The 16087-nt window shown below is 46.0% G+C and overlaps 1 protein-coding gene across 9 annotated transcripts in view; it reads left to right on the plus strand.

Annotated features, from left to right (window-relative positions):
- Positions 1 to 16087, plus strand: part of cacnb2a (calcium channel, voltage-dependent, beta 2a) — a 113703-nt gene that overhangs the window by 59316 nt on the left and 38300 nt on the right. For all 9 annotated transcript variants that reach the window (XM_029661483.2, XM_029661482.2, XM_029661486.2 and 6 more), the window contains one exon: positions 10279 to 10398. In XM_029661483.2, coding sequence (XP_029517343.1) covers positions 10279 to 10398 — 120 coding nt within the window. The remainder of the gene's footprint in view (positions 1 to 10278; positions 10399 to 16087) is intronic.

Genomic DNA, 16087 nt, shown 5'->3' on the forward strand with positions numbered 1-16087 from the left:
AGAAAGCAGACTATAGTAGTTCTGATATGGAAACGTATTACATTGCAGGGTTGTTACTAAACAACACAACTGACTGCGGAGGAGCAGAATGACCCTAGACAGTGGTACAGAGTGTAATTCACACTGAGTCCAGACTGCTAGGACACACACTCACAGTACTGGCAGTCGTGTTAATGGGTCTGGTGTTCTGGCATTGTCTGTTGCTGCAGTTATTAAGATGGACAGGGATGGACTGGGACCAGAAAACAGCTCATATTTCTTTTTTCTCAGCGCCCCAATTATTAGCCAAATAATGATCATTCTGCACAAAGACCCAAGTGTAGCCACTGGGCTAAATATGGACCAGCCATGTGGCATTGGCCCAAACTACCCTATGGCCAATTTGTTTCTGAGGATGGAGCTAAAAGTCTCACCAGACAGTCCTCTCATAACCAGCCCGGTGCTCATCAATCATCCACAGACACCGCCTGCCTCCTACACCCAGCTCCTGACACAATATTAACGACGCAATCACAATGAACGAGTGCAGCACACAGCCCCATGGCTCGTTTCATAACCATATTCCATTAATCAAACCACATTCCTTCATCAGCTCCCTGCCTATTGAGGTGGGTTGATTATTGCCTCTATGGTGCCTCTAGTGTTGTGTTACTGCATGGTCCCCTCCTCTCTCTTTTCAAAGCAGTGTGCTCCTAAGCAACCCCCCCCCCCCCCCCTGGCTTTTAACCATCCCTTTAACCCCATGTAGTGCACTGCTTTTGACCGGAGTCCTATGTGCTACATAGGGACTAGGGTGCCATTTCAGACACAGCCCTGCTCCCTAGGACAGTGTGGTTTGATTGACAGCCGGAATGTCCATCACCTCAATGGGATGATGCACTTATCTAACGCACAGAGGAAGACACTTGGCATGTGGGATGCTGGGTAAACACTTTCCCTTGTTCGTCCCGTGTTCCCCCTCGAGTGTCACCTTGACGTCCACGCAGCCAATCCTGCTCCCCGCTCGGCTCCCCACGCCAGAGAAGCCATTACTTCAGTACCCCGACCTGCGCACTCACACTCGGACACAGATATGGAAACACGTGCGCATGTAGGAATGCACGCACCCTCGTTCATTCAATCATTCTAGCAATCTCTATCTTACACACTCCCATTTTCTTTTTTTCTCCTCTTTCTCTCTCATTTTCTCTTTCTCTCGCCCTCACTTTCTCTCTATCTCACACACACACACACACACACACACACACACACACACACACACACTTCCTCTCTGTTTCCATTCTTCGTTCATCAGTGACAGAAGTCCACCACGTGCTCTAACAGAACATCTCTTGTCATGTCTCGCGTTGTGTGCTATTGTCTTTACTCAGTGGAAGAAGACAGTAGTCATAGTGTAATCTATGGGACGATGATTTAATAGACTTTCCGTTGCTGTGAGGGATGTGACATTGACAGGCAGGTGGCTATAAAGCAGCAGCCTCTTGTTCCAGCTTAGAATGAGCACAGCAACTGTCACAAACCAACCACAGGCTCTCTGTGGTGTGCGTCCCAAATGGCATCCTATTCCCTGTATAGTGCACTACTTTTGGTATCTGGTCAAAAGTAGTACACTATACAGAGAATAGGGTGCCATTTGGGATACAGACACTTGGTTAGTTCCACCAATTTGTTGCCTTTTGAGAAGTGTGACTTGGTCGACAACAAAAAAACGTTAGATTGCACCAAATTTAAACATTCTGTCATAAAGAGAACATGTACAACGCCACAAAAAAACAAGTTTTCCCATCTCAAGAGGTTAAAGTGGGAATATGTAACTTTTTGGGCGACCATACCAAATTCACATAGAAACATGAGTTGTAGATCTATGATTCTACTTGAAAGCAAGTCTAAGAAGTGATAGATCAGTTCTATGTGTGCTATTTCTATGCTTCCCGTTCTTAAGTTTTGTTTTTGCGTCTTTTACTTTCGGTTTTGTACACCAGCTTCAAACAGATGAAACAACATTTTGGGTTATGTAAAATATATTTCACAGCGGTTTAGATGGTACATTGGTTCTCTACACTATACTATCTTATTTTGTCACATAAACTGAAATTAGGTGAACTATTAGAGTGTTATCAACCAGGAAATGTTGAAGCGATTTCTGCATAGTGCAACTTCAAATAAATACAAATTCTATAAAATGCCAAATAAAGTAACAGGGTTGACCATAACAGGGTGGATGACTTCATCTTAAATCAGCCATAAATCCCCTTGTGATAGGGGGGATGTAAGCTTGTTATGTGCAACAGAACAGGCAACTAAATGCAAGCTTAAAAAGATATGAAATTTTTGAAATGTTTCAGTTATTTTTACCACAGAACACCAGGAACATTTCCAAAAATAGTAGAACCTGCTTTTACTATTAAATGTTCAATGTTTCTTTTGGAAAAATTTTTTTCAAAAGGAATAGTTTCACCATATTAAAATGAGAATTCAGTTCACGTAACAGGGTTGACCTTAACACGAGGGACAAGTGTAAATGAATCACATGAAATAAATAATGATCTTCAGAAATGACTTTGTCAAAGCATAGAAGCATTCAATGATGGTTAAAACTCTGAGAAATGTTGGGTTAGCTAAGTGGGTTAAAATCTTCCTATAAGTCACAGGGGGTGCACGGAGGGTCAAAAATGCGGAATTCTGGCACTTTTGCAAGTCTTCATTCATATTGAAAGTCTGATTGAATATTCCATGTGGTCTATATTAAAGGGCACTTCATTTAGTTTAACAGGCTTTTGAAATTGATATTGGGGCACAATTTCTACTTAAAGCATCAAAGGGATGTAAAAGTACTAACTTGGTCTGTTGCTCGAGATTAGAAAACCACATTCTAAGAAATCTGATAATATGGACCAGAAAAAGTTGCGAGAAGGTCGTCTCCGCCTTCATATAACTCTGTTATTGCCAGGAAGGTTACAAAATTGCTCCAAGTAAAATCAGTGCATTGTTAGATTCCCACGGTGACACGTTATTCCTAACATATTCATGAGCAGAAAACTGTCTCGTTCTGAGGAATACCGGGAAGGCTAGATAGTGACTGACTATCCCACGAGAGAGAAGAGGAGAAGGCAGAGGGCAGGGCTGTGACGGGAGGGTGATATAAGAGAGAGAGAGGGAAAGTGGAGAGAGGGTGAGAGAGAGAGAGAAAGTGGGAGAGAGAGGGAAAGTGGGAGAGAGAGAGAGGGAAAGTGGGAGAGAGAGAGGGAAAGTGGGAGAGAGAGAGGGAAGGTGGGAGAGAGAGAGAGGGAAAGTGGGAGAGAGAGAGAGAGGGAAAGTGGGAGAGAGGGAGAGAGAGAGAGAGAGAAAGTGGGAGAGAGGGAGAGAGAGAGAGAAGGAGGGAAAGTGGGAGAGAGAGAGGGAAAGTGGGAGAGAGAGAGAGGGAAAGTGGGAGAGAGAGAGGGAGAGAGAGAAAGAGGGAAAGTGGGAGAGAGAGAGAGGGAAAGTGGGAGAGAGAGGGAAAGTGGGAGAGAGAGGGAAAGTGGGAGAAAAAGAGAGAGAGAGGGAAAGTGGGAGAGAGAGAGAGGGAAAGTGGGTGAGAGAGAGAAAGTGGGAGAGGGAAAGAGAGTAGGGGGAATATAAGGGGGAAGGGAGACAAGGGAAAGAGAGAGGCAGTGGGATGGGGATGTGATGGGGAATGGAAGACAAGGATGAGAAAGAGAGAGAGAGTTAGCAGAGGGTCTGGGAGGGGGGGGGGGGCAGAAGATAGGGGCTGGTGTGGGGAGGGGTGAACAAGGAGTTATACGCCATGAACAATCTGCCATACTGAGTCTCCGGTAGACTAGGGAGCATTTCAGCTTGTTATGTCATCATTAATTCATTCATCATACGTCTGCATGACCACAACCTTCCATCTCAACTATTTGTACACTGCAAATACACCTTTTAGAGTAACCCCTATTGTCCAGGTAATCGCTACCAATGCTTCTAACATATATATATTTTTAAACAATGTGCGATTCCCCAGTGATGTGTGTACGCCCTCTACTGAAGGGAATGCTGGAATGTGACAGCCCTGTTTAGCCACCCGGGCCGTTCGATGATTGCTTGTAATTAGCCTGATTTGTGCCATTCTAATGCGCTGACCGCCTATGCGACCGCGGCATGTAGCGACTGTTTGTGGTTTCACAGGCAGAGCAGCCCAGAGGGATCAATAAGTCTGTTACAGCAGACCACAGGAGCACTGCCGTCCCACACACACCACACACACACACACACCACACGCATGCACACACACACACACACATGCGAACAAAAACAAAACATGCTCTCCACCCACCCCGTCTCTCCCATCCCTCTCTCTCTCTCTCTCTCTCTCTCTCCAAAGGGTGACCATCGTGAGCTCATCCCTGTCTGTCTCTTTTCTTTGTTCTCTACACTGTTCATCTCACTGTGGGAGTGGGACCGTGTCATGCAGCCGGAGGCTCTCTCAGTCAGACTCTCAGTCAGACTGTGTCCATGTCAACCTCTCTCACTGCCCAGTATTCACAGACATGCATAAGCCTGGACAGAGGGCCCCTTGCTCTGGGCAGTGGGCACCCAGCTCCACATGGGAAACATCTGCGCCACGCTCTGGAGGTTAGCGACAACTCCCGTCACTCTAGCTCACCCCCGCCATTAGACAATGTTGGAGCCACGTGTGACCGTGTGACACATAATACCCTGGTTTTAAAGGTTCCTTCACCCAATAGGCACCAGCTATACCATCGGTAGAGGCTTTCACAGCACTTCTGCCTTCTAGTATTTTCATGGGACTTACAGTATCTCACTTGAGGTGTAGTATAGTTAGGTAACTGGACACCACATTCTATATATGTTTTCCCTCCACTGTTTTTACTAGTAATATTAAGGCCGTCTGAAGCAGCCTCTTGTTCTTGACATCGGCAATGGCATGACAATGACTGACTAGGAGGCGGCATGTTGGCACAAACAGGCTGTCAGTCAGACTACATTTGAAGGAGGTATTCCATACAGCCGGCCTATTTGTAACGGATGTTTGTCAGAGTGCATAATACTTGCATAGTCATTCCAATCCGTCTCTGTCCGGAGTCTGACTGTGACAATTGCCTCCCATGTTAGAGTAATTGGTCTAAGCGAGCTAAAATTGTATTATTCTCCCGCAAGCCTTTGTTTTCGTGTAGGACGCAGCTAAATCAGTGTGTCATCTTCAACACAGCTTCGTCCCCAACGGCACCCTCTTCAGTGGACTACGGGCCCCGGTTGAAAGTAGTGCACTTAATAGGGAACAGGGTGCTATTTGAGACGCTGCTTAGAGCTGGTTGAGACGACCTCTGTGCGGGTAGAACTATGGGATTGATTGGTTATGAAATGCAGGGCTGATTAGCGTGTCATATCTTTTGATGTACAGTTAGCGTCTCCTAGGGGAATGACTGCTAGCCATTAGCTAAACCATCTTCATTTTTTAAAACAATTTAGCAGATGCTCTTATCCAGAGCGACCTACAGTAGCAATTAGGGTTAAGTACCTTGTTGATGTGCATGTCGACAGATTTTTCACCTAGTCAGCTCGGGATTCGAACCAGGAACCTTTTGATTAATTAATTAATAGCCCAATGCTCTTAACCGGTAGGCGACCTGCCACCCAGTGCTGACCTGAGTTGTGGGGACCGCTGACCTCTTCCTCCTCCTGACCTGTGCCGGCCTCTCCAAACGGTCAGGGTAACCCAGCTCTGAAATGGAGCAGCTTTCACTGCCCCAGTCCCTGCTTCAACCAGTAACCATTAGCAGTCTCATGCCATACTAGAAAAAGGACATGTCCTGCAGAAGAATGTGTGCTCACTTGTCTTGAAGTATTTATGGTAGTGAAAGTTGTGTGTGTGTGTGGGGGGGGATTCATATTTAGTGAATCACCAGGGATCCTCTGCGCTTGGCTTTAGCTACAGTAAGTCTCAAACCTAACAATCACTATCACTAAGATCAGAGTGTTGTACTGTGCAGCTTGGAACATCTATTTTAGGTCTCTCTCTCTCTGTCTCTCTGTCTGTCTCGCTCTCTCTCTCTCTCTCTCTCTCTCTCTGTTTCTCTGTTTCTCTGTCTCTCTCTCCCCCCCCCCTCTCTCTCTCTCTCCCTCCCTCTCTCTCTCTCTCTCTCCCTCCCTCTCACTCTCTGTGTTTCCACCTCTTTCCCCTGGTGGCACAGGAGAGGCTCTTGCCATGGAAGTGTGTGCGTATGTATGTGCTTTGCGACGCAAGTGAGTGCGTAGAGTAGGGACGCACCGGGCATCCTCGTCACCTCCCTGGAGGGGGAGAGGCACAGCACTGAACTTTGGACTGACGATCATCACAGGACCAGAGTGTGTGTGGGTGATTGCGTGCAGGTTTGTGTGTGTGTGTGTGCGTGTACTAATATCTGTGCAACATTAAATGTTTACATGTATGCCTATAGATCCAATGCATAGTTTTACAAACATGGCACACACACACACACACACACAAACAAGCCCTCTGTACTGGGCAGCATTAATCACAGTGGAGACAGCGGAACAGATGGAGCGACTGTGAGAAGGAACAGGAGAAAACGAAAGAACAAGCAAAGAGGAGAAGGGGTGGGGGAGTGATACGAAAGGGAGGCAGAGAGATAGGGGGGGGGGGGTGAGTTAGACAGAACCACAGAGGTAGAAACAGCTCAAGAAATCCGGTGAGAGAGAGAGAGCGAGAAAAGGTGCGGGATATATACATTGACAGGCTGAGGAGAGCTGAGATTGCATGCAGCAGGCACCACCTGAGTAGCAGCAGCAACATTAGCATTCTCACACTGATCATCCAGGCAGGCGTTCTCTTATCTGTCCGCGAGGAAGGAGCATGGCAGCCCAGCCTGTGTAGGACAGACAACAGGGCTGGAGCTGCCGGAGCCGGGGCTGGAGGGGGGGGAGTGAGGCATGAGAAGCTCACACTGGGCAGGCAGCCTGAGCAGCTAGACAAGGCTAGAGGAGACTGGAGGGAGACAGGCAGCTGCTGAGATTATGCTCCGGTTCCATGGCTCATGTGGCCAGCGCAGCAAAGGTAGAACTAGCTCTCGCTGCAGCGTTAGGGACAGCCTTAACGGCAAAGGTATTGGCAGGTATCCCTAACATAGGTAGCTTTGTTACCAGCAAAGGTAGACATACCTGTGGAGGTCTTTTGCAGGGATAGTAGTCCAGGTATCTGAGGTTGTAGCAGGGATACGTAACAGTGGCTTAGGACACTGAATGACCGGTGTGGCTGATGAAGGCCACCTGGATTAGGCTGCTGAAAAGAGCCAAGGGAGGTCGGAACAAGAGCTCCGATGACTGTGTAAGCTGATTATTCATACATGCTTACTTGTGCGTGTGTGTGTTTGCGTGCGCGCGTACGTGATTGTGCGTGCGCTTGCGCATGTAAAAGTGTGTGTACATCGTCGTATTTACCTGTGCCTACCCGTATAGGGGTCAGAGGGCGGTATTGTCAGGGTGATAAGAGTTGTCATGCTGCGACGGTGATGATGAAGGGTCGTGGGTTGTCTGTCACCACTGTTCACAGTCCTCGTTATGGACCCATTCTTTGACCCGCTGTGCTGTAACTCTCTGGGTCCGACCCTTGCCTTAAGTCTGGACATGATGGAATGATTGGATCGAACAATGGATTGAACAACGTCAGTCACATGTAAAGGACACAAGGATACATGAGCTGGTTTGGTGTGGTTATAGGTTAGAGCTTGGGTTATGTCACAAATGGCACCCTATGGGGCCCTTTTCAAAAGTAGTGCACCATATAGGGAATAGGGTGCCATTTATGACACAGGCCTAGTCTATAGACAATGTGACAGTGATGAGATGCAGTGTACTGTATACAGTATTAAGAGTCTTTTCAGGTAGGGTTTAACCTATGAGGTAAGAGACGGATATCGGAAGCATTAAGGAGAGTGCATAAAGCATAAGCAGTGTTATTTACAGAAGGAGTCTGAGGTACAAGGCAGCAGAAGAGACGTGGATAGTTCATGAGCAGTGCCTCGTCTATTATGCAGGAGATGAATATCAAATCAAATCAAATGTATTTATATAGCCATTCGTACATTAGCTGTACAGAAACCCAGCCTAAAACCCCAAACAAACAGCAAGCAATGCAGGTGTTGAAGCACGTTGGCTAGGAAAAACTCCCTAGAAAGGCCAAAACCTAGGAAGAAACCTAGAGAGGAACCAGGCTATGAGGGGTGGCCTGTCCTCTTCTGGCTGTGCCGGGTGGAGATTACCTGGCACGTGCCGGGTGGAGATGACCTGGAATGTGCCGGGCGGAAATTATCTGGCATGTGCCGGGTGGAGATTACCTGGAATGTGCCGGGTGGAGATTATCTGGCATGTGCCGGGTGGAAATTATCTGGCATGTGCCGGGTGGAGATTACCTGGAATGTGCCGGGTGGAGATTATCTGGCAGGTGCCGGGTGGAGATTACCTGGAGTGTGCCGGGTGGAGATTACCTGAAATGTGCCGGGTGGAGATTACCTGGAATGTGCCGGGTGGAGATTACCTGGCACGTGCCGGGTGGAGATTACCTAGAATGTGCCGGGTGGAGAGCACCTGGCATGTGCCGGGTGGAGATGACCTGGAATGTGCCGGGTGGAGAGCACCTGGCATGTGCCGGGCGGAAATTATCTGGCATGTGCCGGGTGGAGATTACCTGGAATGTGCCGGGTGGAGATTATCTGGCATGTGCCGGGTGGAAATTATCTGGCATGTGCCGGGTGGAGATTATCTGGCATGTGCCGGGTGGAGATTACCTGGAATGTGCCGGGTGGAGATTATCTGGCAGGTGCCGGGTGGAGATTACCTGGAGTGTGCCGGGTGGAGATTACCTGAAATGTGCCGGGTGGAGATTACCTGGAATGTGCCGGGTGGAGTTTACCTGGAACGTGCCGGGTGGAGATTACCTGGAACGTGCCGGGTGGAGATTACCTGGCATGTGCCGGGTGGAGATTACCTGGCATGTGCCGGGTAGAGATTACCTGGCATGTGCTGAAAAGAAAGTGTTTAGGATGAATGTTTCAAGTGTGATGTATAATGTTAAGGTGGAACGTAGCCACATGCCAGGTGTCGGTATTGGATAGTAAAGTAGGATCCTCTTTGTATATGGGATGGTTGGGTTAGTTTTAATCAGCCTGGTAGAGTGTGAGGTTAATTATCATTATTATTCAAAAAGTCCATCAGTCTGACAATAACATAACAGGGCTATAAACATACTGGGCTGTCTGCGTTAATGTGTGTGTGTGTGTGTGTGTGTGTGTGTGTGTGTGTGTGTGTGTGTGTGTGTGTGTGTGTGCACCCAGGAGATTTAGAATGTGTGTCAGGTGGTCAGGGGCTTCATGGGTGTGAGCCTGATTATTTATATGGCTGAAGCTGCAGCCTTTACCACACACACATGCTGGGGCCCACAGTTACCAGGGGTCCGTGTGTCTCTCTTACAGAGCATGGGAGACACAAACCTACAGCTCCAGTCAATGAAACGACAGATTTAGTCCTGTTATCCTGACGCGTTACTCTTTAGTCTCTTTTATCCTCTCCGGCCGAAGTGGTAGTGAATGAAAGGTCCGACTGAATGTGCATCCCAAATGGCGCCCTATCCCCTTGATAGTGCACTACCCTTGTAGTTACTGATGTAGCCTGAGGCTTTGTGAGATGGTGGGTGTCCTGCTGCTTTCTGAGAAGCAGGGGAGTGTCCACTTGAAACACATCCACTTGGCTTCAGTGATTTCTCCCTGCCTCTCCTCCCCTGGGGTTTGGATATGGTCTGATTTAGATGTGTGTGGCTGTTCACTAAGTTCACTAACTGGGCTCCGACGCTCTCTGGTGATTTGACCAAACTGTCTTCACCAACCGTCTCCAAAGATAGGACGTCTGCTTGAATTGCAGTTAGACCTGGCATGTCTCACTGCTGAACACGGCGGCACGCTGTGCATATGTGCTGCATGTTGATGTGTGTCTGGTGAGTGTGAGTCTAAAGAGTTGTTGAGGTCTGAAAAGGGGTCCAAGGGTTTCCCAAACCCGGTCCTCAACACCCCAAGGGGTGTACATTTTGGTGTTTAGTCATCACGCTTTGATCATCTGGATCAAAACTAAGCATGCACCTCTTGGGATCCCGAGGACCGAGTTTGGGAAATTATGAGTTAGTCTGTTGTGTGATGTTGAGGTCTGAAGAGTTCGTCTGTTGGTTGAGGTCTCAAGAGTACATCTGTTATGCAATCTCTCATTAGTGTGTGTTTCACTCTGCAGGGTTCGGCGGACTCCTACACCAGCCGTCCATCAGACTCCGATGTGTCCTTGGAGGAGGATAAGGAGGCCGTGCGACGAGAGGCAGAGCGGCAGGCTCAGGCACAGCTGGAGAAGGCCAAGGTACTGTACTGACACTCATACTGACCACTCTGTCCAGCAGTCTGCTGTGGATCTCCATTTCTTTAGCCATACCGTCTCCTCTCTCTCTCTCTCTCTCTCTCTCTCTCATTCCCTCTCTCTCTGTCTCTCTCATTCCCTCTCTCTCTCTCTCTCTCTCTCTCTCTCATGCCCCCTCTCTCTCTCTCTCTCTCTTTCTCTCTCTCTCTCTCTCTCTCTCTCTCTCATTCCCCCTCTCTCTCTCTCTCTCTCTCTCTCATTCCCTCTCTCTCTCTCTCTCTCTCTCTCTCTCTCTCTCTCTCTCTCTCATTCCCTCTCTCTCTCTCTCTCTCTCTCATTCCCTCTCTCTCTCTCTCTCTCTCTCTCATTCCCTCTCTCTCTGGATCTTGTATGGTGGATCATAGCTATGCAGATGAAAAAGGCCTTTTTATGATCAGGATCTGCTTATGCCGCTTAGTGAGCTTTGAGGTCTTTTCACATCACTCTCCTGGTTCCATTGGAGTTTTTACTGGTCAGGTCACATGGTCAGGGAAACTCAGGGCCCTAGGTCCACCGTCGATAACCCATCCTTGTTTGAGGGATGTTAGGGTGTCACATCAGTGCCCCATCCGGTTAGGGTAGTCTGACTCTCAGGCTAGGGGAGAGGGACCTCTGGCTCTACTATTACCATTGTGCTACATCCCAAATGGCACCCTATTTCCTACACTCTTAGAACCAAAGGTGCTATCTATAACCTAAAATAGTTATTCAGCTGTCCCCATAGGAGAACCCTTTGAATAACAATTTTTGGTTCAAGGTAGAACCCTTTTGGTTCCATGTAAAACCATTTCCACAGAGGGTTCTACCTGGAACCAAAAAGGGTTCTACCAGGAACCAAAAAGGTTTATCCTATGGGGACAGCCAAAGAACCCTTTTGGAACCCTTTTTTCTTGACCAGGTCAAGAAAAAAGTAGTGGAGTCTATAGGGAATAGTGTGCCATTTGTGACACATACATGGTATGTATTGGGGTTGTTTGCAGCCATGGCATAAGGGGATAAATAAATCACACTCTTACAAAAAATGGTTCCAAAAGGGTACTTCAGCTGTCCCCATAGCAGAATCCTTTTTCTGGTTCCAGGTAAAAACATTTTTGGTTCCAGGTAGAACCATTTTCAGGTCCATGTAGAATCCTTTCCACCGAGGGTTCTACATGGAACCCAAAACGTTTCTACTTGGAACCATAGGATTCTACCTGGAACCAACAAGGGTTCTTCAAAGGGTTCAACAAGGGTTCTTCTTCTAGATCGGTTCTAGGTAGGTTCTAGATGTCTGACAGATATGGGTGCCTTAGAGAGGACAGACTGTGTGTTCCACGACATGCTGTCTAAGTGCAACAGCTTTGTCTGTGAGAAGCATAGGGAACAATCAGTCCATTCTACGGTACATACAGTACAGCATAGAGTTACAAAACTACGCTCCCAAAATTCCCAGGAAGAAGCAACGTGGTGGTTGAACGTTGTGTTAGACACAGAAACACAGTAGGTGTAGACTTTACCATGAAATGCTTGCTTAGGAGCCCTTCCCAATGATACAGAGTGAAAATGAAAATGTAACACGAGGAATAAAATACACAGGAATTAAGATATATACAGGAAGTACCAGTACCAGATTAATTTACAGAAGTATGGGTAACAATATATCCGGTAGATATGTAGAGAGTGGTGTAGTGGTGCCTGGAGAAGAAGGTATGCTTACATTTTGAACAACATTTTCCCAAAGGCGCCCGCTGTGACAAATTATATGAGAAACAGTGACATACACTCTGAACAGGGATAGGCAAAAATGACAAAATGCAGTTAGAAAATACAGATACATAATACCATAAAAATCTAAATAAACTATAACATGTTTGTATTTTGTAATGCATTTGATTCAAATACAAAAATGCATTTGCAAGTAGCTGACCCAAACAGCAACAACATTCTCATTTACAAAAAAAAATACGTTTTACTTGCTATAACTGTGATATGTTTTTGGTTTACTACCTTAGTTGAGCAAGATTTTCAAGCAAATTTAAGTCAAAACTGTAACTCGGCCACTCAGGAACATTCACTGTCTCCTTGGTAAGCAACTCCAGCGTAGATTTGGCCTTGTGTTTTAGGTTATTGTCTTGCTGAAAAGTGAATTCATTTCCCAGTGTCTGGTGGAAAGCAGTCTGAACCTGGTTTTCCTCTAGGATTTTGCCTGTGCTTAGCTCCATTCCTTTCTTTTTTTATCGTGAAAAACTCCCCAGTACTTGACAATTACAGGCATACCCATAACATGATGCATTATGCTTGAAAATATGGAGAGTGGTAGTCAGTAATGTGTTGTATTGGATTTTCCCCATAACATAACAAAAAAATATTGCTTTGCCGCATTTTTCGCAGTATTACTTTAGTGTCTTGTTGTAAACAAGATGCATGTTTTGGAATATGTTTTATTCTGTACAGGTTTCCTTCTTTTCACTCTGTTAATTAGGTTAGTATTGTGGGGTAACTACAAAGTTGTTGATCCCTCCTCAGTTTTTTCCGATCACAGCCGCTACGGTCGATATTCGCGCCCCCCCTCCCGGAAATCAAATTAGCATAATACAAAAATCCCCATAAAAATCTGTCAGTTTAAGCCAGCGATACTGTATGTTGCACTTCCGCATCTGCGGTGAAAGAGCTAGAGCGGTGTTTGTCAGACCATCTGCGGTGAAAGAGCTAGAGCGGTGTTTGTCAGACCATCTGCTGTGAAAGAGCTAGAGTGGTGTTTGTCAGACTATCTGCGATGAAAGAGCTAGAGCGGTGTTTGTCAGACAGTCTGCGGTGAAAGAGCAAGAGCGGTATTTGTCAGACCATCTGCGGTGAAAGAGCAAGAGTGATGTTTGTAATACCATCTGCGGTGAAAGAGCTAGAGCGGTGTTTGTCAGAACATCTGCGGTGAAAGAGCTAGAGCGGTGTTTGTCAGACCATCTGCGGTGAAAGCTAGAGCGGTGTTTGTCAGACCATCTGCGGTGAAAGAGCTAGAGCGGTGTTTGTCAGACAGTCTGCGGTGAAAGAGCTAGAGCGGTGTTTGTCAGACAGTCTGCGGTGAAAGAGCTAGAGCGGTGTTTGTCAGACAGTCTGCGGTGAAAGAGCTAGAGCGGTGTTTGTCAGACCATCTGCGGTGAAAGAGCTAGAGCGGTGTTTGTAAGACCATCTGCCAACTTCTGTCTGTAGCGTCCGAACAGTTACACACCCCTATGTGGAAAGGTGGGAATCTCACGAACACGCACATATCGGTTGTTTTGCTCTAGGATGCCCACAAAAGGCTACATTTTTGTCTCATCTGACCAGAATAGCTTCTTCCATATGTTTGGGGAGTCTCCCACATGCCTTTTGGCGAACACCGAACGTGTTTGCTTAAAAAAATGTAAAAAAGCCAGGGCTTTTTTTCTGGCCACTCTTCCGTAAAGGCCAACTCTGTGGAGTGTACGGCTTAAAGTGGTCCTATGGACAAATACTCTACTGTGGAGCTTTGCAGCTCTTTCAGAGTTTATCTTTGGTGTCTATGATGCCTCTCTGATTAATGCCCTCTCTTTGCGGGTTTGTTGTGGTGCCATATTCTTTCCATTTTTTTTATAATGGATTTAATGGTGCTCCGTTGGACGTTTCAGATATCTTTTTATACCTCAACCCTGATCTGTACTTCTCCAAAACGTTGTCCCTGACCTGTTTGGAGAGCTCCTTGGTCTTCATGGTGCCGCTTGCTTGGTGGTGCCCCTTTCTTAGTGTTGTGGCAGACTGGGGCCTTTCAGAACAGGTGAAAATATGCTGAGATCATGTGACACTTGAATAAAGTCCAACTGTGTGCAATCTAACTTAATTGGGTGACTTCTGAAGGTAAATGGTTGCACCAGATCTTATTTAGGGGCTTCATAGCAAGGGGGTGAATACATATGCACGCACCACTTTTCCATTTTGTATTTTTTTCAATTTTATATATTTTTTCCATTTCACTTCACCAATTTGGACTATTTTGTGTATATCCATTACATGAAATCCAGATAAAAATGCATCAAAATAGGAAAAACACCACGGGGGATGAATACTTTTGCAAGGCACTGTAGTAAGCAAAAAAGTGTTGAAAAATTAAAATATATTTGATATTTTTCAAAGTAGCCACCCTTTACCTTTATACACTCTTGGCATTCTCTCAACCAGCTTCACTTGGAATGCTTTTCAACAGTTTTGAAGGAGTTCCCACATATGCTCAGCACTTGTTGGCTGTTTTTCCTTCACTCTGCGGTCCAACTTATTCCAAACCATCTCAACTGGGTTGAGGTTGGGTGATTGTGGAGGCCAGGTCATTTGATGCAGCACTACATCACTCACCTTCTTGGTCAAATAGCTCTTACACAGCCTGGAGGTGTGTTGGGTCATTGTCCGGGTGAAAAACAAATGATAGCCCCACTATGCACAAACAAGATGGGATGGTGTATCTCTGCAGAGTGCTGTGGTAGCCATCACTGACAGTGTCACCAGAAAAGCACCCCCCCCCCCCCCACACACACACACACACTAGAGGTCGACCGATTAATCGGAATGGGGCCGATTTCAAGTTTTTATATCAATCGGAAATCAGTGTTATGAAAAATTTTGGACACCGATTTTGCTGATTTTTATTTATAAAAAATAAACACCTGAATTTAATCTTTATTTAACTAGGCAAGTCAGTTAAGAACACATTCTTATTTTCAATGACGGCCTAGGAACCGTGGCAGAACGACAGATTTTTACCTTGTCAGCTCAGGGATTCAATCTTGCAACCTCACAGTTAACTAGTCCAACGCTCTAACTACCTGATTACATTGCACTCCACAAGGAGCCTGCCTGTTACGTGAATGCAGTAAGCCAAGGTAAGTTGCTAGCTAGCATTAAACTTATCTTATAAAAAACAAAATCAATCAATAAATCATAATCACAAGTTAACTTCTTGCGTCGAGCAATCCCGTATCCGGGAGCGTAATCATAGCCTCAAGCTAAAATCGCAAATGAAATGAAAGAAATATATTCACTCACAAGCTTAGCCTTTTGTTAACAACACTGTCATCTCAGATTTTCAAAATATGCTTTTCAACCATAGCTACACAAGCATTTGTGTAAGAGTATTTATAGCTAGCATAGCATTAAGCCTAGCATTCAGCAGGCAACATTTTCACAAAAACAAGAAAAGCATTCAAATAAAATAATTTACCTTTGAAGAACTTCGGATGTTTTCAATGAGGAGACTCCCAGTTAGATAGCAAATGTTCATTTTTCCCCAAAATATGATTTGTGTAGGAGAAATCGCTCCGTTTTGTTCATCACGTTTGGCTAAGAAAAAAAATATTAATGACCTAAGGCTCATATTTCTGTGTGTTATTATGTTATAACTAAGTCTATGATTTGATAGAGCAGTCTGACTGAGCGGTGGTAGGCACTAGCAGGCTCGTAAGCATTCATTCAAACAGCATTTTGTTGCCAGCAGCTCTTCGCAATGCTTCAAGCATTGCACTGTTTATGACTTCAAGCCTATCAACTCCCGAGATCAAATCAAATTTTATTTGTCACATACATATGGTTAGCAGATGTTAATGCGAGTGTAGTGAAATGCTTGTAGGAACGCGAAGCGGGGTGACCATCTCTGTCGGCGCCGGTAGGCTGG

The sequence above is a fragment of the Oncorhynchus nerka genome, linkage group LG6 (genome assembly GCF_034236695.1).
Source record: "Oncorhynchus nerka isolate Pitt River linkage group LG6, Oner_Uvic_2.0, whole genome shotgun sequence".
Classification (NCBI taxonomy): Eukaryota; Metazoa; Chordata; class Actinopteri; order Salmoniformes; family Salmonidae; genus Oncorhynchus; species Oncorhynchus nerka.